The 20392-nt window shown below is 43.9% G+C and overlaps 1 protein-coding gene across 3 annotated transcripts in view; it reads left to right on the top strand.

Moving 5' to 3' along the window:
• The window catches only part of AKAP13 (A-kinase anchoring protein 13), a 343718-nt gene that overhangs the window by 108150 nt on the left and 215176 nt on the right, over window positions 1-20392 (top strand). For all 3 annotated transcript variants that reach the window (XM_050967379.1, XM_050967378.1, XM_050967380.1), the window contains one exon: window positions 17150-17297. In XM_050967379.1, coding sequence (XP_050823336.1) covers window positions 17150-17297 — 148 coding nt within the window. The remainder of the gene's footprint in view (window positions 1-17149; window positions 17298-20392) is intronic.

The raw sequence follows: 20392 nt of genomic DNA, 5'->3' as shown, positions 1-20392 counted from the left end.
TAACGCCGTTTCACCTCTAAGATGGTAAGATTGTTTGGCTCCCAAGGACAGTATTATATCAGGGTAGAGGTGTAATAATAACGCATACTATTAGAGAAAACCATTCTAATATTAAAAAAACCTAAAGTAACAAAACAACAACATTGATTTTTTCAAGCTGTAGTTGTGTTACTTTTGGAATAGGTTTCAGAGTGGTGGCCGTGTTAGTCTGTATCAGCAAAAAGAATGAGGAGCCCTTGTGGCACCTTAGAGACTAACAAATGTATTTGAGCATAAGCTTTTGTGGGCTAAAACCCACTTCATCAGATGCATGCAGTGGAAGATACAGTAGGAAAATACATATGCACAGAGAATGTGAAAAAATGGGTGTTGCCATACCAGCTGTAACGAGGGTGATTGATGAAGGTGAGCTGTTTGAGCTATTAGCAGAAGAAGAAGAAAAACTTTTTTATAGTGATAATCAGGATGGCCCTGTAGCAATGCAGGACTCACCCCTGCGGCACCTCCTGCTGGTGGTCTCTGGGAGTTAGTTCATCCAGCCTCCGGAGCGCCCTGTGCAGGCCAGTGTCCTGCTGCCACTTAGCCCCTCGTGTCCCTCCCGGATCCAGTGCCCTGTTATCTGGGGTGCTGCCCCCTGGCAGTAACCCCTTTCTCTCAGGGTCTCCTCTCTCTGGAGAGCCCCCACCCACTATCCCCACCTCACCTCAGGATAAGGCTGCTGCTAGCCATTGTCTAGCCCCCGTGCCATGGGGCAGACTGCAGTATCAGCCTACTCATCACTGACAAGGTTGGGTTTGGACTTGCTGCCCTGGGCTGCCCTCTGCAACCCCCAGTACCTGTTGGCCTTCTGCTAGGCCGCAGCCTGGGGCTTTCCAGGCTGGAGTCTCCCCAGCTCCTCTGCCTTTCCCCAGCCCTGCTCCACTCAGGTGCTCTGCTCAGGTCCTTGCAGCCAGGTCCATCTCCCTCTGCTAGAGAGAGACTGTGCTGGCTCCTGGCTCACTGGCCTTTTATAGGGCAGCTGTGGCGCGATTAGGGCATAGCTGTAGCTGTGGCTGTTTCCCCAGGCAGCCAAGGCTTGCTGCTTTCCTAGTAGCAGCCCTCTTCCAGGGCTGATTTCAAGCCCTTCCAGGCAGGAGCGGGGTGACCACCCCCTACAGGCCCAATTCCAACAGTGGACGAGAAGGTGTGAGTAACTGTACGGGTTAAAAATTAGCATGGGAAAAGTTTTACTTTGTGTAATGACCCATGGAATAGTTACCTTGATTGTGAAATAACGCCCAGGCAGTAAACTTCTAGTGCCAGCTGCTTTTCTGGTGATAATCCCAGCAATTCTCTGTAGGTGGTGTTGTATATAACATATATACATTTGAAGGTCTCTCTGCAATTTTTTTGTATTACTTAGGTTTAATTTTGCCATTTCAGTGTTAATTCTAACATGTCCTCTTAGGTATTGGGAATTAGTTGGAACACTTCTTGGCCATTTTCATATCAAGTCACAATATTTGTCTTCCTTTCACCACTGAGACATAGGTACTTCACTGATTTCCCCTATGGGCCTCTCCCTTTCAGATTGCCCATAGTAGCTTGTTGAAGTACACCTCATGCTGTAGCTATTTTGGAGATAGACATACACTTTCAAGTGGTATAGGCTTCACTAGTCCTGCAAGATGCATTTTATCTTACCATGTGTCTTCCTGAGTATATCCGTTGGTGTGGGGGTTTCAGTATTGATCACACTAGTCTGAATATATTTAACTTCACTGTATTTACTATTGATCCCTTAAGTTTCTCACATGTCCCTGTTGTCATAGGACTCCTGACTCTGTCCCCCATGCTTTCAGCACACAACTATCCTTCCTCCCTGAAAATGGTCAGTTAACAACATATTTCTGGGCCAAATACTTCTCACAGACTTGGCAATGAGAGTTATTTAGCGCAGAGGTTGTCAAACTTTTTCTTTCTGAGCTCCTCCCCCCTCCCCCCCTGCGCTATAAAACCTCCATGGCCCACCTGTGTCATAACAACTGATTTTGTGCATCTAGAAGTCACCAGCGTTAGGGAGTAGAAAACAGGGCAATTGTTTGGGACCCCATACCACAAGGAGCCCCATGAAGCTAAGCTGCTCAGGCTTTGGCTTCAGCCCCAGATGATGGGGCTCAGGGCCTTGGGCTTCAGCCCCATGCAGTGTGGCTTCGGCTTTCTGCACTGGGCCCCAGTGAGTCTGATGCTAGCCCTGCTTGAAGGACCCCCTGAAACCTGCTTGTGGCCCGGACCCCTGGTTGAAAACCACTGACTTAGCATATGAATCTGTTTCAGTTTTGGCTTTGTGGTCCTCTTTTAAAATGGGCTGGTTGGCTCAGTGCACTGTGAATGAGATATAAGGGGTGTCCTCTCTAGGTGCCTGGTTCAGTCATTATTGTAGTGTGGATTTAAAAACATATATCATCTTTCAGTTATTTGATGGCCTATTGTGAAATGAGTTGGGATCTCTGAATTCACTCTAGTGGATAGGAGTTCATGTTGCAAAATCAGGCTCTGTTAGGATGACCAGATCGCAAGAGTAAAATATCAGAACACATTGTAGGGGTGGGGCCGGGGGTAGCCACAGGCACACAGTCCTGACCGGAGCCATGGCGTGGGGGGCACACAGCCCTCGAAAGCTGTGAGGGGAGTGTACGGCCCCTGCTGCAGCCCCTTCCACAAGGCATGGGTTAGGGCACAGGGCCCCGACTCTGGGCCCCGGCTCCAGCCCCCGGCAGAAGCCACGGGTCAGGGGCACAGAATCCTGGTTGCAGTCCCAGTTGCAGGGCAGGGGAGTGAAGGGTTCCGGTTCTACCCTGGCTCCAGCTCCAGCTGCAGTCATGGAGGGGAGGCCCGCTGTCCTGCCTTCAGCCCCCGCTTCAGCTGCTGACAGCTGAAGCAAACTAAATCAGGGAGGTCCAGAATCAGTGACTGCCGTGCCCTCCCTGACTAAATCGTAGATCTAGTTGTAATCCCTATTTAAACATACAGATTTATTTGTATACTAAACAAACAAGGGTAAAGGGTGGTTTTTTTTATTCAGTCAATAAATCAACTTCAAAATTTGCATACCTTTTAGATGTGCCAGAAGTTTGTACTACTTGGATGACTTTGCCATAATCATGACTTGCTTTCGGGCAATCACAAAGTTGTAGAAGTCCTTGCAACTGATCCAGAAAGTCATTTTGACAAGGGTTTCACATGGCATCAAGTCTCTGTCGCTTCGATTCCAAACATCAGTCCATGTACCTTTCATGATTGAAAATACACGCTCTGTGTGTGTGTTGTTTAATGCTATATTGAGCATGTATGAAACGAGCTTTGTTATGTTCAGGAATTCAGTGCTACCGTCCTTGGTTCTCAGCACTGGTTCCCTAACTGAGTATTTGCGAGGTTCCAAATTGGAGTTGATGTCTTTGATGATACAGTACTGTTTTCTGTAGGTTTACAGCTGTTACAGCTGCAGACAGATCCCTGTATTCAAATTCCCTATTAACTTTGATGTTCAAGCAGTGGTATTGAACAAGTAGCCGGTTGCTGAAAAATTAAACAATTTCTCCAGATAGGGCCGACACATCGTAAAATTTCATGGAGTCTTTCCGGAGACATTCAGCCGTGACAGGCAGCATCTCAGTGAATGCATTTTCAGCTTTGGAGCTGAAGAATTTGTCATTCTTCCATTGCTGAAGTTTAATTCTCAGATTATTCATTATGGCATACACTTCACATGCTGTCACACTGTCATTTTCCAAAGTACAGTGTCCTGAAAATCTTCAACAATATTCTGGAGGAAAACCAGATGAATCTCAACTTTGCTATTCCTCTCACTTTGTTCACCATTTTCCGTGTTGGAGAACAGCATCCATAGAGATTTTAGGCACTGATCACTGCCCAGAGAAACAAAGTAGCACTTAACAACCTGCCACGTATTTACAAGCTTGTTTACAGCTGGGACAAGACTCAACCAGTGTGTTGGAACGTGGCACAGTAAAGTGTCATACTCCATATCCACAAAGTCAAACATATCCTTCAATGCTGCTACTCTTGAAGCAGAACTGCTGAAGTGATTGAATGTCTTAATCACCAGAGTTTCAATGTCAACTTGCTGGGTATTGCTAGCATGTTTTACAGTGTTGTGCACAAAATGGGCAGGGCAGTTTGCAGGCAAGATATTTTCGTCTTATTTTTTTTAAATTCTAGTACACTGTCACTTTCCATAATTCATGTTTGCATTATCAGCACAGTAGGAAGACACTTTGCTCGGGTCTAGTTTGTGTGTTGCAAGTTTTTCAAGTAATATGTGGCTTATTGCCTCTGCAGTCTCTTTGCTTTGCTCATAGAAGTCGAACAGTTTATCTTGAACCCCATGTTCGGGTGTTCAGTATCTCAGGGATAAGGGGAAGGTTTTCACATTGCCCTTGTTAGATGCATCTGTGGCAACTGAGAAATAGGGACCGTCTGTGTGGTAAACTTGTTAGCTCAGCAGCGATAATCTTGTTATCGAAGGATTCATTTGACCTGCTGAAAAAAATTGAGACCAGGGTATTTGCTCTTGTGAGTCCCTGTGTTTTGTTCATGATTTTTTGAATCAGCATGATACTTAACATTGGACTTGCTGCCATGGCAAATGCTAAATTCCTTCCTGCATGCTTTACAAAAGGCTTTTGAATCACACTCATGGGATTTCCAAATCCAGGTGTAAGCATTTTCCCATTCTGTCTGTATCTGCTCTGTCTTTTTTGTTTTTTTGGTAGTTGGCTCCTTACTTACTGTTGCCATTTCAGCCTGGGTTTTCGGCTGAAGACCATTAACTAGAGAGCTAGCAATTGAAAAGAACCGTGCAGTCTCTGTGCTGCTTACGTGTTACTAAGTGCCCACTGTAGTTTGTGCTACGGTATGCACAGTGGTTCAGAACTGTAAACTACTTATCCCTATTGTGAATTGTTACACCTGAAAATACAAAATCGCCAGCAGATAAGAGTGCTATTGAGTTTAACAAATATGACATCCCCAACTGACTAATTTTCTATTTCACTACCAAGTTTTAAATTTTACCTGAATATCAGGACAAATGGTGTCCCAATCGTACATCAATTAGGTGCACACCCCCAGGTGCAGCCCCTGCATGCCAGTGCTGGTAAGTGACCTGGGCAGCAGCTTAGCAGTGCTCAGCCCTGGGCGGAATCAGCATGTGCAGCCTCTGCAGCCCTGCCCCCGGCCTGGCTAGGTGCTTCCTTTCACTTGCTCTGCCATGAGCTAGGAGGGCTGGTCTGCACACACTCTGCTGCGGGGGAGGGTGCAGCTATTACACCTGCCCTGGCCTCCCCCATCGAACACCAGAGACGCGTCTCATTTCAGAGCTGGCAGTTCTAGCCCTTCTGCTGCATCCACGGAGCCGGCTGTGGGGGACTCCCTGCCTGGCTCTGCAAGCTTCCCTGCCTAGCCCTTCTTAGGGGCACCCTGAGAGCAGAGGGCTCCTGCTCCAGGGCTGTCAGTCAGTCCTGGGTGCTGAAAGCCATTGGTACACTCCAGCCCTGGGGCTGGGCTGGGGGTCAGCAGCTGCCCGGGCTCAATTGGCTGGGGTGGGTTTTCCCCTCTGTTGTCGCTCCCCCCCCTTAAAATAAATGGGCGACTGCTGGTGCATGCACACTCCCAAGTACTGGTGCGAGGCCCTTGGAGGCGGTGTGGGATGCGTGCCGAGGAGGAGGTGGGGTTCAAATGCACACAGCAGGCAGGTTTGGCCGATTGTGGCTCCCACTGGCCACGGTTCACCGCTCCAGGCCAATGGGAGCTGCGGAAAGTGGCGCAGGCCGAGGGACATACTGGCCTCCGCTTCCAGCAGCTCCCATTGGCCTGGAGCAGTGAACTGCGGCCAGTGGGACCTGCGATCGACCGGACCTGCGGACGTGGCAGGTAAACAAATCAGCCTGGCCCGCCAGGGTGATTACCCTGGCTAGCCACGTGCTAGAGGTTACCAACCCCTCGATTAGAGGGTGAGTCGCTAATGAATGTCACGGTGATTTGAAATCTTGAATGGGATTGTGGGGGACTCACCTTCCCCTTGGTTTTGAGCTGCCATTTATTCTCTCTACTAAACACTTTCCATGGAGAATTTTCATCCACCACTAATGATTATTTCCATCTTACAGATAGGGTTGTCAATCCTCCAGGATTAGCCGGGAGTCTCCCAAAATCGGTACCAATCTCCCGGTGCCTATTGAAAGCAACCTGGGAGATTTTAATAGGATATTTTAAGAAAATGTCATGGGAGGGGAAGAGGGGAAATCTCCCAGAATAGCTTCAGTTGGCAACTCTACTTACAGATGAGAAAACTTGAGGCACAAAGAATTGAAATGATTTGCTGAGAACTGTTCTTGGGGCAGCCCCTTTCCAGGTCCCAGCTTTCTCCAAACTAGTCTCTCTCTATTCGTATTCATCTCAAATCAGCCCAGTCCCCTCAGCTTCACCTACAATGAGTCCATCAGCCCTTAAACTCCAGTATTTGCCCTCTTCCTTTGTCTCCCTGTCAGTTTGTTAGAGGCAGCGTGGCGTGGGACTGTTAGCCCTCTGCTCGCCTAGGTCTTTCTGCCTCCTCATTGCTCTCTGGTTTCCTTTTTTATAGCTTGGCTTGTTTTCCTTATTGGTCCCAGCTGTGGGTGCTTTCCTCCATGACTGGCAGTTCTGGCGGCTTTGCTGGGGTGTGGTCAGCCTAGTTGCCAGTAAGCAGGGAAGACTCCTTTCCTGCCTGTGCTCATGTGGTGTATATAATCCCATTGCTATTGCCCAAAGTCATACAGGATATGTCTACACTGCAGCTGCTTCACAGTGTAGACATACCCACAGTGACTGGAGTGAAATCTGACTTCTCTTTGTGTGCCCATAGCAGTAGATAACGCTCCTGGCTTGGAGGTTAGATGACAACATGTCTACTTCATTTAAAAAAAAAATGCAGGTGAGGCTGAATCAGTTCAAGGAGGAAAACAATCAAAGGATTTCAGTGTTCTGTGCCCATAAAAGAAGAACCACATTGAAGCTGTGTGAACAGCTTTCCATTAATAAAGAAGTTACCAGTGTGAAAATATAAATCGCTATGACACCAAAAGGCATAATGTAAAAGGAAGTTGACCCAAGAACAAGTCAGTTCTGTTATGAATGGAAACAGAATTAAACCTGTTAAAAGGGCACATTATTCTCACTTGTCTAATCTAACACTCCAAGCCAAACTCTTCAGTAAAACAGCAGAACTCTTCTTGACAAAGGTTGTTTGGAAAGAGAAGTGCTGAAAGATGTCAGACCTATATTTTGCATCCACGTAGTAAATTTTTCCTAGTCAACTAATGTATGCTTTTGTGCCCAGCATCAGTGTACTGTAGTAGGTGCTACCATGATGAAAAATGTAACCAGAGATTGTGCTGATTAACATCAGCAATCTCATGCTTGCATGAGAAACGAATGCAGGATTACCAAGTGCTGATATATTCTGTCCATTTACCATTCTGCTTTTAATAAAACTTCTAACACATCATACTGGAGTTTACATTTATTTAAATAGGCCTAGGCTTTGTCTGGGTTAGGCGAAAAAAGATGAGTTTTTGATATATTTGCTAACATACTTTAAAACACCACAATAGGATAAATGGTATAAGGATAAGTGGTATTATTTTAAAATGTGCTAAGTGCTCGAGGTGACTATGGTTCACATTAAAATACAACTTAAACTGTTTATAGTGGAATTTTAAAATACGTTAGCTAGCACATTTAAAAAAATAAATCCTTTCTGGCCCTAATCTGGACAAACACAAGCGTATAGGAAACCTGTAAAACGATATAGTTTAGCTTTAGGGATGAATGGATTACTGTGGGTCTTGCTTCTGCCATTTCTCATTGAGTCCTCATGTGATTCCAAATGGTGCATGTTAGAGGGGAATCCTTATGATTCAGTGTCATTTGCTGTATAGGGTCCGACAAGATTGATGGTTCCCCACCACTTACAGAAGCAGACAGACAAAGATGGTCAAGAACTCAATTGGAAATTTGAGCTTTTGCTATATAATTAAACTGTGCAAACATTTAGGAGATTAAGGTTGCCTCCTTTTAGACTGCAGATACATTTTAAAGAAATAATAATATAAATTAGAAATATTTGGCTCTTGTATAGTGGCTCTTGTCTAATAACATCGTAGAAATTCACAAACGCTGATGAAGTAAGCTCATATAAAAACCCTACAAGGGCAGGTCATTCCCCTTTTACAGATGGAGAAGGCGAAACACAGAGAGGAAGTGGTTTAGCCATGATCACTCAGGGCACATCTACACACAGTTTTTGTTCTCTCATTACTGTAATGGTTTAGAAATTGATACAAAGTGGTACAGTGCCCTAGTGTTGACACAATTATATTGAGGTAAGGGCGCTTATATTGATATAGCCACCATTATATTGGTGTAACAGTGTCAACACTAGACGTTGTACCACTTCAGTTAAAATCAGTTTCTAAATTGATATAGTGGTACAAAACTTTTGTGTAGATCAGCCCTCAGTGAATCTGTGGCCAAGTCACTTATTTTTAGTCATGTGCTGTGACCACTAAACAACATTCCCTCCCCAGCTGGAGATACTGAATGTACTTTTCAATAATAGGCTTAATTCATACAAGTCACATTTCTGAAATGTTTATTTCATATATCTTGAATCGAAATTTGTGAGTTGAAAGAAGTGGTGACCTTTTGTGTGAATGGACATAAAATGGAATGTTTTCATTTCCAATGGGCTTTAAGCTAAGTAAATATTAGTCAATCCAAACTAGGTTTGAAATTAAATTATTCTTATTTGTTGGCATGTGCTGGAGAATTGCTTTGATCTATCTGTACTTTCACCAAAGGGGTATTGGCAGCCTGGCTTTCCATTTGTAGCCATTCAGGATGAAAGGGGTTATAATAGCCACCTTGTGTGGCAGTGATATTGAACAGATGACATTATTTGGATAATATTCAATGAATAAAGGTAAACATGCTTCAATTTAAAATGTTTTTGCAGGCAGAGTGCAGTAGTGCTATTGGAAACTCTTCTGTGTGGGTTTAAGGAATTTGGCCACATTTGTAACTGGTTTGCTTTAACTCTGAAGTTGTTGGAAAGAGAGAACCTTGTATTGTAAACTGTTAATTCATATTTTCAAAAAGAGATTGTATTTTTCAAAGTAACTTTTGGATGTGGATTTTTTTATTATGAAGATGGCACAGTTTTGCTGTTCGTTACTGATTTTAATGAGAGATATTAAAGGCCACCCAGTTTCTTAATCATGATAATTAGAACTTGTATATCTCCTTCATCCAGGGGTCTCAGAGTAGATTAAAAACAGTTAATTATGTCGTACACAACAGCAGATGGCAGTTCAGAAGGTGCACGCAAAGGTGAACTGCAACGCATGATAAATAAATGAATGAATGGCACCCTTTCCATCTTGCTAATGACCCACAAAGAGAATGCAAAATTTAAGTTAAAAAAAAATCTCTGCTTGTTTTTTATATTAGGAAATTGGGTATTGACTTCCCGCTTTTTATTAAAGGACTTTGGCAGGGATTGAAAAGATCTGGATGGTGATGTCACATGAAACTGACATCTGAGCTGCAGCTCCCAGGTTGCTAACTGAGGTGGCAGGAGATGCTTATTCTAAGGCTTTGTCTAGGTGAAAAGGTACCTTGTTTCAACAGAATTAGTCAACTTTATTTGATTGCGAACCCCGCTGAACACCAGTGTAGACACAGTTTACTAACCTTAGTTTGAAATAGAGCTCCAGGGTAAACTGATAAAGTGTGATTTACAGTCAAGTTAAGCAAGCTTGATTGAGATAACTCGATTAAAAAAACTCACCTTTTTTTCTAGTCTTGACAAGGCTTGTAGGCCCTGTCTATGTAGCAGAAAATGGAGCACTTTTCAATTTTGTTAGTTCAGTAAGTTAGCTTAGCGTCACGGAAGCACCTGTGTAGACACAGTTTAAGGGCTCGTCTGTACTGTGGCACAATATGGACTGCAGGGGTTGTGACCAAAATGTTATGCTCTAATTGCCCAATGTAGACGCTGTTGGTGCGAACTAAAAGGTACTTAGTTTGCGTTACCGTAGTCCTCTTTCAAACAGGACGGTACTAACACGAACTAGGTAATGTTTAGTTTGTGTCAGCATCATCCGCTGGGGAGTGCAACATTATGGTGCGCTCTACAGTTCACAGCCCCCGTAGTCTACACTGCAGTCCAGTGTAGACCTTTACAATCATGCTAGCTGATTTTGTCTTAACCTAGGCTTCTGTCTAGGTCAGTGTTTCCCAAACTTGGGACGCCGCTGGTGTAGGGAAAGCCCCTAGCGGGCTGGGCCTGTTTGTTTACCTGCCATGTCCGCAGGTCCAGACAATCGCGGCTCCCACTGGCCGCGGTTCACTGCTCCAGGCCAATGGGAGCTGCCGGTAGCGGTGGCCAGTACGTCCCTCGGCCCATGCCACTTCCAGCAACTCCTATTGGCCTGGAGCAGTGAACCGCGGCCAGTGGGAGCCGCGATTGTCTGGACCTGCGGACATGGCAGGTAAACAAACCGGCCCGGCCCACCAGGGGCTTTCCCTGCACAAGCGGCATCCCAAGTTTGGGAAACACTGACCTAGACGTTAACTCAACCAGTTTAGCACATTCTGAAGTACAATTGCTGTGCCTTGATTAGAGTTTTAGAAGATGTAAAGTAGAGTTAGCTAACTAGATCTAACATCATGCCTTTAAATCCTAGTCTACACAAACCTATATAAAGGGCCTGAGGGGTTCTAGTATTTGTCCACATCTGCAACTTGTTCTGTGTTAGCCCTTTATCCTGCTCATTTTAACAACAACTAGGGGCATGTATCTGTAGTTTTTGCTGCTATATTTGTGAGTTAACCTGTATCTCTTCAGCTTGTTAAAATAATTTATTACCCTGATAGCCTTTGTTTAGTTCATGTGTGTATAAACCCATAGAATATCAAGTTTGGAAGGGACCTCAGGAGGTCATCTAGTCCCACCCCCTGCTCAAAGCAGGGCCAATCCCCAGAGAGATTTTTACCCCAGTTCCCTGAATGGCCCCCTCAAGGGATTGAACTCACAACCCTGGGTTTAGCAGGCCAATTCTCAAACCACTGAGCTACCGCTTCCCCTCCAATTTTGTTTAGCCTGTAATCTTAGATCACAGCTGTGGTTAGTAATAAACGATAACTTTGTGCAGGGGTAGGCAACCTATGGCACGGGCGCCAAAGGCGGCACGCAAGCTGATTTTCAGTGGCACTCTCACTGCCTGGGTCCTGGCCACCAGTCCGGAGGGTTCTGCATTTTAATTTAATTTTAAATGAAGCTTCTTAAACATTTTAAAAACCTTATTTACTTTACATACAACAATAGTTTAGTTTTATATTATAGACCTATAGAAAGAGACCTTCTAAAATGTTAAAATGTATTACTGGCACGCAAAACCTTAAATTAGAGTGAATAAATGAAGACTCGGCACACCACTTCTGAAAGGGTGCCGACACCTGACTTAGGCCATGGCTACACTGGCACTTTACAGCGCTGCAACTTTCGCGCTCAGGGGTGTGAAAAAACGCCCCCCCTGAGCGCTGCAAGATACAGCGCTGTAAAGCCACAGTGTAATCAGTGCTGCAGCGCTGGGAGTGTGGCTCCCAGCGCTGCAAGCTACACCCGTAAGGGATGTGGTTTATGTGCAGCGCTGGGAGAGCTCTCTCCCAGCGCTGGCGCTCTGACTACACTCACACTTCAAAGTGCTGAGCGCTGCCGTGGCAGCGCTTTGAAATTTCAAGTGTAGCCATACCCTTTGTGCATCCCTGTAAAAGAGCAGCGCAGCAGTGGGAACTGCTGAATAAATAGATTTTTGCATGTAAGATCAATACATGGTTCTTCTCATGTACTCTGTGCTGATGATTTTTGTTCCAAAGGAAAGTGATGAGCCATATTTACAGGTTCTGGGATTAAAAATATTAGCCTTAGCTGATATTTGTTTAAACAATCAGCTCTGTTGATGGGGTTGTCTTAAACTTTAGCGGGACTTTAGATCCATTTAAATATTTGCATGTGGATGCCATGGGGGGAACAGTTTGAGCAAGGATGAAGAAACAAAAATCAAAATCAAAGGGAGAGATTTGTAGGTTAAAAAGTGTGGGGTTTGAATAGCTGCTTCAAAACCAGGCGTATTTGTTGGAATGGAATCTTTCAGTTCCACATGTGAATTAGTAATGTTTGAATTTCAAATCTGAGACTTTTTTCCATTTTTTTTGTATCATTGAAAACATACATATTATATTTCTGCCTCTTCTGTGTATTATTCCTTTACATCCTCTAGAATAGGGATCGGCAACCTTTGGCACACGGCCCACCAGGGTAAGCCCCCGGTTTGTTTACCTGCTGCCTCTGCAGGTTTGGCCAATTGCAGCTCCCTCGGCCCATACCGCTTCCCACAACCCCCGTTGGCCTGGAGCAGCAAACTGCAGCCAGTGGGAGCCGTGATAGGCCGAACCAGCAGAGGCGGCAGGTAAACAAACTGACCCGACCCGCCAGGGGGCTTACCCTGGCACGCCACGTGCCAAAGGTTACCGATCCCTGCTCTGGAACTCTGCTCTGGTATTATCTCATAATAGACTGCAGAAGCCCTTCTTCTAGTGCCTTTCTGCCACTGGGTCAATAATCTTTGTCAAGATGAATTGCAACAACAACAAAAATTGAGTAATATGCTAATTTAATTGTAAGCATTACTTTTATGAGCAGTGATGATGGACTAATCTGTGAGCCATGATATGAAGACTAGTGATAGGTTTAACTCTCTGTGTAATCTGTACACACAGTTGCACTTGTTTAACTAATGGTGTAATTTTATACTGATTTGTTTAAATTGATATATCTTTGTGTGTGGGCACTCTTAAAGGGATTTAAATCTGGTTGGTATCTGGTTAGCTTGTTCCTGTAAAACAGAGGAAAGCTAAATTGATAAAAACTAGTTTTAAGATGATATCAGTGTGTTCCCTCAGGGTTTGCCACTAGTGTAATGACACTGGGGCAACTTTGTATGTTGACAAGCCTGCAGGAGCCTATCTGCTGAAGCCACATTAGCACACATAGTTATGTCACCCCTGTGGTTTTATCATCCAAAATCTGCTTAGATTTACTACCATACGGTCCACATCTGGCATCTGACTAGTTGGCAGTAGTGTCAACTCTCATGATATTTGATGTTTTTCTTAAAGCCCCAGCTTCTGGAGTCATGAAATTATGTGACATTCTATTTTCTTTTTTCCTTCCCTCCCCCTTTTCTTTTCCCTTTCCTTTTGTTTCTCTGGTTTCTCTTTTTTCTTTTGTTTTGCTCGTTTCCCTTTTGTTTCCCTCATTCTCTTCCTTTCTTTCTTTCGTTTTCTTTCTTTCTTTCTTTCGTTTTCTTTCTTTCTTTCTTTCGTTTTCTTTCTTTCTGTGTTGTGCCTTTCCCATGGGAAGTGAATGGGGTGGGACTGGAAGACTGGAGGGAGAGGTACGTGAGGCGGGTTCTGTTCACTTAGTCTCCTCTAAGGCAGATTCTCTGTGGTTACAGTCTTCTAGGGAGGCCACGGGTGGTCTATAACCATAGAAACTCCACACACAGCATCACCCAACCAGCTGCAGACACAGAGATAAGGCAAGAGTAACACTGGGTGGAGTGATGAATGCTGTTGTGCTGTGTCGAAGGGTATGTTGGGGGACTGCTTTCTTGGTGAGAGGAATGAGGCAAATCCAAAGAGACATGAGGAACCAGAGATGAGTTTGGGGGAGCCAGGCCATGGTGACCGAGGGACAAGTCAAGTGAGGGAGCCAGAATGCGAAGCAGAGTGTGGAGGAGCTGTGGGGATCCAGAGGTAGAAGAGGGCGTGGGGGTGGGGAACCCAGGGTGGGAGGGTGAGTGAGCAGAAAGGAGGATGGAACGGAAACTGAATGGGAAACTGGTAGATTTGTTTGGGAGAAAGTATTGATTTGAGAGGGAGGAGGATGAGCAATGAATTGAAGGATTTTAGAGTCAAGGTTATATAATGAGACAGTGCTTGTTGTTTGAATATTCAAATTAGATTTTGCATAATCTGCATGGAGCCTTTTCCAAACTTGCAACATTAATGTATGCTAAGTGGAGTGTTGACACAGGGCTAGTTAATATGGCTTAAATTTTAAAACCTGAGGCATCAAACTGGTTTTGATTTTAGTAGATTAGGGGCTAGAAAAGGACCAGGCATTTTAGCATACTGTTCCCAGTGATGTGTGTCTTAAGCAATTAATTGTAGGCAAATTATGAAGGATAGCAAAGTCATACAAAGCACCCTTCATCCTTGTTATTTCTGAATGTACTTTGCTTCCCTTGCAATGAATGTATCTTCGAGGCTGCAGGAGAGTGGATTTTTAATCTTTCATGGGTATTTATACACCTTGAAACCAGATTTTTAGAATTGTATGTACAAAAGAACGTGTATAATTTGTGCACACAATTACCTCAGTTACATGCAGAGTTACTTATAACTGCATATCGTTTATGCAGAGATAAGAGCTTGAAAGCCTGTCTCACCAACAGAAGTAGGTCCAAGAAAAGATTTTGTTACATCCCCCACATTGTCTAATATCTTGTGACCAACACAGCTACCATTATACTGCATGTCTCATTTATGTATACTTTTTTGCAAACAGTAGTTTCAAAAAGCTAGGTTGTGCAGACTGAGCATAGGAGTGTGACCTGAGGCGGCAAGAGATAGAGGAGAAAATCTGCCACTTATTCAGGGTGTATTCTGGTTTCTTGGACTAGTATATTTGATCTAAATAAGATTTTGCAACCTCATCAAAGCATGATCTGCTAGATAATATGGCAAACGAGGAGGTAATGCATACCTTGCAACAAGGCAGTGGATATTTCCAAATTGTTATAGTTTGGTAAAAGTGTAATTGCACATGACCATGAAGGCATGACAGTAAATCTTACTTCTAGGCAATATTGATACATGCCAGTACATAGCTATTAGATTTGAGTCCTGAAAATATAAAGCCTATTCTCCTGTCTGGAGTTGTTCCAGGAAGAGTAGGTCTATTGAGTATAATTTTGCAATAGCACTGTCCTTATTGGTTCCTTACGATCATGTTTCCATCCCCCTCTCTTTGTAGTAAGAGAAAACCCCATTGAATTTGATGCCTCCCTAGGTTTCTGTGTTTGTGTGTTGAGGAGGAGAGGAGTGGTCAGTGCTTGAGTTACTTACCTTGCAGGTATCCGTAGGTAGTTATCTTGGCACAGAGAGGGATCAAAGAGAATTTAGGCTGGGATACTTTGGATACTTGAGAAATTTTGGGTTGCCCTTCATGCTTCCTTGTGTGCGTCAAACACCAATTGCTACAGTACCATTGTAATATCACGGTGCTGATTTTGATCTTGTGCCGGCGTTTCCAGATGTTGTCTCTTACCATAGCCATTTGAGCAGGGTTTGGGAATTTTTTTACATAAACAGTTTTTTGTCAGAAAATAACACATTGTCGAAACCGAAAGTTTTCGTGAAACCATACCAGTCTTGGAAAAAACTTGAATCAGGCAGGATTCTCAGGTCCAGTATGGGATTTCTGGTGAGAGAGAGGAGCCAGTGAGTAGGGCATTCACCTGGGATGTGGGAGGTCCAGGTTCAAGAATCTACTCTGCCTGACTGAGAGCAGAAACTTGAAACTGGTCCTCCCACGTTCCAAGCGAGTGCCCTACAGACCAGGCTGTGTTGGCTGTTCTGGGGTGAGGGCTCTCTCTTGCTCTCTTTTTTGGAGTAGGGGTGAGGGGCTGTCATAACATATTTCCCAGATTTGGACCTTAGCGTCCAAAATATGGGTGTTAGCATGAAAACCTCCAAGCTTAGTTACCGGCTTGGACCTGGTAAAGCTGCCACCACCCAAAAAATTAGAGTGTTTTGGGGCACTCTGGTCCCCCCAACAACCTTCCCTGGGGACCCCAAGACCCAAATTCCTTGAGTCTCACAACAAAGGGGAATAAACCATTTCCCTTCCCCCCTCCAGGTGTTCCCTCCCTATGTTCCTGGAGAGATATACAGAAGCAAGCTCCGTGAATCTAAACAGAGAGACTCCACCCTCCCTATTTCCAGTCCTGGAAAACACAAGTACCGAGAGAGAGCTAATCTCTCCTCTTCCTCCCTCACCCAGAGGGTATTCAAAGTCAGGTTAATAAATCTAACACAAAGAGATTTCCCCCCCCGACTTCTTCCTCCCACCAATTCCCTGGTGAGTTGCAGACTCAATTCCCTGGAGTCCCCACTAAAGAAAAACTCCAACAGGTCTTAAAAAGAAAGCTTTATATAAAAGAAAGCTTTATATAAAAAGAAAGAAAAATACATAAAAATGGTCTCTCTGTATTAAGGTGACAAATACAGAGTCAATTGCTTAAAAGAAATATGAATAAACAGCCTTATCCACAAAGAACACAATTCAAAACACTCCAGCAACTACACACATGTAAATACAAAAGAAAAAAACCAATAACCCCTAATGTTTTATGATCTTTGTACTCACAACTTGAAAACAGAAAATTAGAAAGCAGGAGACAGAAAAATCCTTCTCATAGCCAAGAGGGACAGACACAAGAACAAGGGACTCACATACAAACTTCCCTCCACCCAGATTTGAAAAAGTCTTGCTTCCTGATTGGTCCTCTGGTCAGGTGTTTCAGGTTACTCCTTTCCAGGTGAAAGAGACATTAACCCTTAGCTACCTGTTTATGACAGGGGCAAAATTATGTAAAAGTCTTAGTTTCATCCCGGTGCAATGTGGGAAATCTTTTTGAAATCTTGAAAATTTTCATGAGATGACAGAACTGTTTTCTGTCAGGATCTAATAGCTGTGCCTCTGCATATCTTTTTGAAGCTGACTGCTATGCTTGATGATCTGGTCAAAATGCATGCTGAAATCTGCCTGTATATCTGAAGATGGGAGCAGGACTCTTAGAGTGATGTGAAAAAGGACAGAGAGAAGAAACCAGGAACCTTGGAGACCGAGAGGGTCTTTTATATAATAAAATTAGTGAGAATGTGCACTTGACCTCTGGCTTTTTTGCCTTTTTCTTAGGGTGACTGTGTTATTACAGTACGACTGACTGAAGAAGCTGAACTTGAAGATGATGTAGTGTTTTACTTGGTGTTTACTGGCTCTGCTGTCCAACACTGCACAAGCACTAGAAAAATTAATCATGGGACATTGGAGACCATTGCTCCTGGTAAGTTTTCTTTGCAAAACACAGCCTAAAAATATTTCTGAAAACGGATGCATCGAAGTTTATTTGAACCCTATGTAATGTTGAGAATATTATTTTCCCCTACTTGCACAAACTTTTAGAGTAAAAAAATATGTATCTGGAATGATCATTTTAAAGCGGTCTTTGACTGGATGAGTTTTTAAAAAATGATCCAGAGGTAAACAGAGATTTATAGTGGAATGGCATCAGTATGGTAGCATAGTTAGTTAATGCGTAACTGTTACGCTGTACAAAGGAGACAACAAAGTTTTGCTTACATGTGTTAAAAGACTTTGAGAAAAGGCCAGACAGAAGAGGACACAGTTGCCTTTACAAATTACAAATGTCTAGAAATGCCATTTGTTCAAGTGGATTTGCAGCACAGTAAAGAACTGGCTGCGTTTAGGTTGCTAGGGTTGAGTTGAACAGAGGCTCATTAATGTAGCCACAGGTACAGACTTCTTCCTTTCCTGGGGGATGTTCAACCCCTGCTCCACCCCACTCCACCCATTCCCCCAGGGACCCACCCTCACCCTGCCTCTTTCTGCCCCTGCCCCGAGTGTGCCCTCTGCACTCCCCCCCCCCACACCTCCTGCATGCTGCGGAACAGCTGATCGTGGCAGACGGGAGCCACTGAGAGGGAGAGGGAGGAACTGATCATCAGGGCTGCTAGTGAGCAGGAGGTGGGATGGAGAGGAGCTGGCTGGTGGTGGATGCTAAGCATCCACTATTTCTTTTTCGTGGATGCATTGATATGATTGTGAAGAAAAAACAGTCTATTATTTTCAACTATGTACAACAGTATAGCTTATGTAATTTAGTGTATTTCCTGCTGTTTATCTATGTGGCAGGTAATTTTTAGGAGAGACGCATGTTCAATGGAATTTGCCAGTGACAGCGTGGTTCTGTATGTTGCTGTGGTCTCTTTGGGTATGGCTACATTTGGAATTTCAAAGCGCTGCCCCGGCAGTGCTACGGGAGCGCTGCCGCGGCATCGCTTTGAAGTGTGAGTGTAGTCAGAGCGGCAGCGCTGGGAGAAGCTCTCCCAGCGCTGCATGTAAACCACATCCCTTACGGGTGTAGCGTGCAGCGCTGGGAGCGCGGCTCCCAGCGCTGCTGCCCTGATTACACTGACGCTTTACAGCGCTGTATCTTGCAGCGCTCAGGGGGGTGTTTTTTCACACCCCAGTTGCAGCACTGTAAAGTGTGAGTGTAGCCAAGGCCTTTGTTTCCTTCTGGTAAATGTAGTGATTAAAGCAAAGTTGGCCATATTTTTCACTCCGCACAGTCTCTGTTTGCACTGTCAGGGTAATTAAAGTTACTTGGATGGAGCAATCTAGTACGATTACTGATTACTGGAACCCAGTGCAGTCAGTGAGATTATGATTCATTTTCTCATGGAAGAGATACAGAACTGGTAGCTGTTATTAGACTGTTTTTGTGTTGTATGTACAAGGCGTACAGTAATTCTCTGACGGTATTGGGTGCCGGGACCTCATCTCTCTTGGGACCCAAATAGCAGAATTGCCCAGAAAGGAACTGAAACGATTGTGTTCTGTTTCAGCTTGAAAAGGATCCAGAATACCTCACAGGGTTTCGTTACAAAAGCAATCCATTTCTATTCTTGTTATTCTAACATCCCTGTATGCAACAAAGGACACCACTTGAGCGTCTGTTTGACTTTAATGATTGTATCTGCAGTGGGGCTGGATGGCAGTTACACATATTAAACCGAAGTAACTAGAGGTATTTCATGTTGGCAGATATTGTCACAGAAGGGAGGACTTCAGTGTTGGACCAATCTTTGGTGAGGGGTGGTGTTGGGGGAAGGTGGAGAGAGAGTCTTTTTTATCATACTTATATCCAGAAAGAAATCTGTTTAGCCAGTATTGTTCCATAGGTCAGTCTGTCTTATTGAAAATGGGTTTCAGAGGGGTAGCCGTGCTAGTCTGTATTAGCAAAAACAATGAGGAGTCCTTGTGGCACCTTAGAAATTAACAAATTTATTTGGGCATAAGCTTTCGTGGGCTATAACCCACTTCATGAAAGCTTATGCCCAAATAAATGTATTAGTCTGCAAGGTGCCACAAGGGCTCCTTGTCATTTTTATTGAAGATGCTGATTCTAGTAGGAGAATGATCTCTCTTAGCTCAGCTTCTCCTCCTGCTGGACTCTACAGTGAATCTGCAATCATGTGCTTATCTTTTGTATTGAGCCAGTTACCTTGGAAACGATTATGATGACTCATAGCCAAGTATTATTTGACCTCACTGGAGGATTAACTATGAGCAAGAGGCAGTTTGTGGGAGACCAGCCCTTGCTGAAACATTATAGCCGGGGTAATTAACAAGTCCTTCATGATTACACAAAGTGAATGACTTTTGGCCAATCACCGCATGATAGAACTAGGAGTGCAGGTTCTCTGCCTAGCATACAAGGTAGGGTGACCACACATTCAGATATTATTGGGACTGCCCTGATATTATATAACATAAGCCCAAGACTGAGAAGTTGTTGGCTTGTTTGGGTTTTTTTGTGTAGGGGTGGGGCAGGGAAGAAGGAGGTTTAAAGAAAAATTTTTTTAAACTCCATCAAACCTAATATGCAAAAGAAACATTGGCATTTTGTTTCTGAACTTTTTCTGGCAGTTCTGGTTTGAAAACATACCAGCACTCTGCTAGTGCATGCGAACCAGAAAGGGGAACTGACCAGGGGAGGTTCTGCTGTCTCACCTAAAGAAAATGTTTAAAACAAACTCTCATAAAGGGAGAGCATTTAATTAGACTGAGTAACATAAGGTAGCATTAGGCAAATAATTTTTTGAACACATGACTTTAACCCTTTCAATTCTTATTATACATAAAAATATTGCATAATCTGAATGTCTTGTTGTTAAGGGCAGAGTCCAAGGCCTGCTACATTTCATTTTACTCTGAGTAATCTACTTTTTTTCTGTGTGGTTTCATTATTGGCCATATGATAACTAATCTTTAAAAGAAATCTTTTGACTATTCAAGTACAAGGCTTTGCTTCTGTACATGCAAACTGAAGAAAGGATTTAAATTTATAACCAGAGG

The sequence above is a fragment of the Gopherus flavomarginatus genome, chromosome 9 (assembly GCF_025201925.1).
Source record: "Gopherus flavomarginatus isolate rGopFla2 chromosome 9, rGopFla2.mat.asm, whole genome shotgun sequence".
NCBI classification, from domain to species: domain Eukaryota; kingdom Metazoa; phylum Chordata; order Testudines; family Testudinidae; genus Gopherus; species Gopherus flavomarginatus.
The sequence above is the reverse complement of the archived record's forward strand: the minus strand, read 5'-3'. Positions and strand labels throughout refer to the sequence as shown.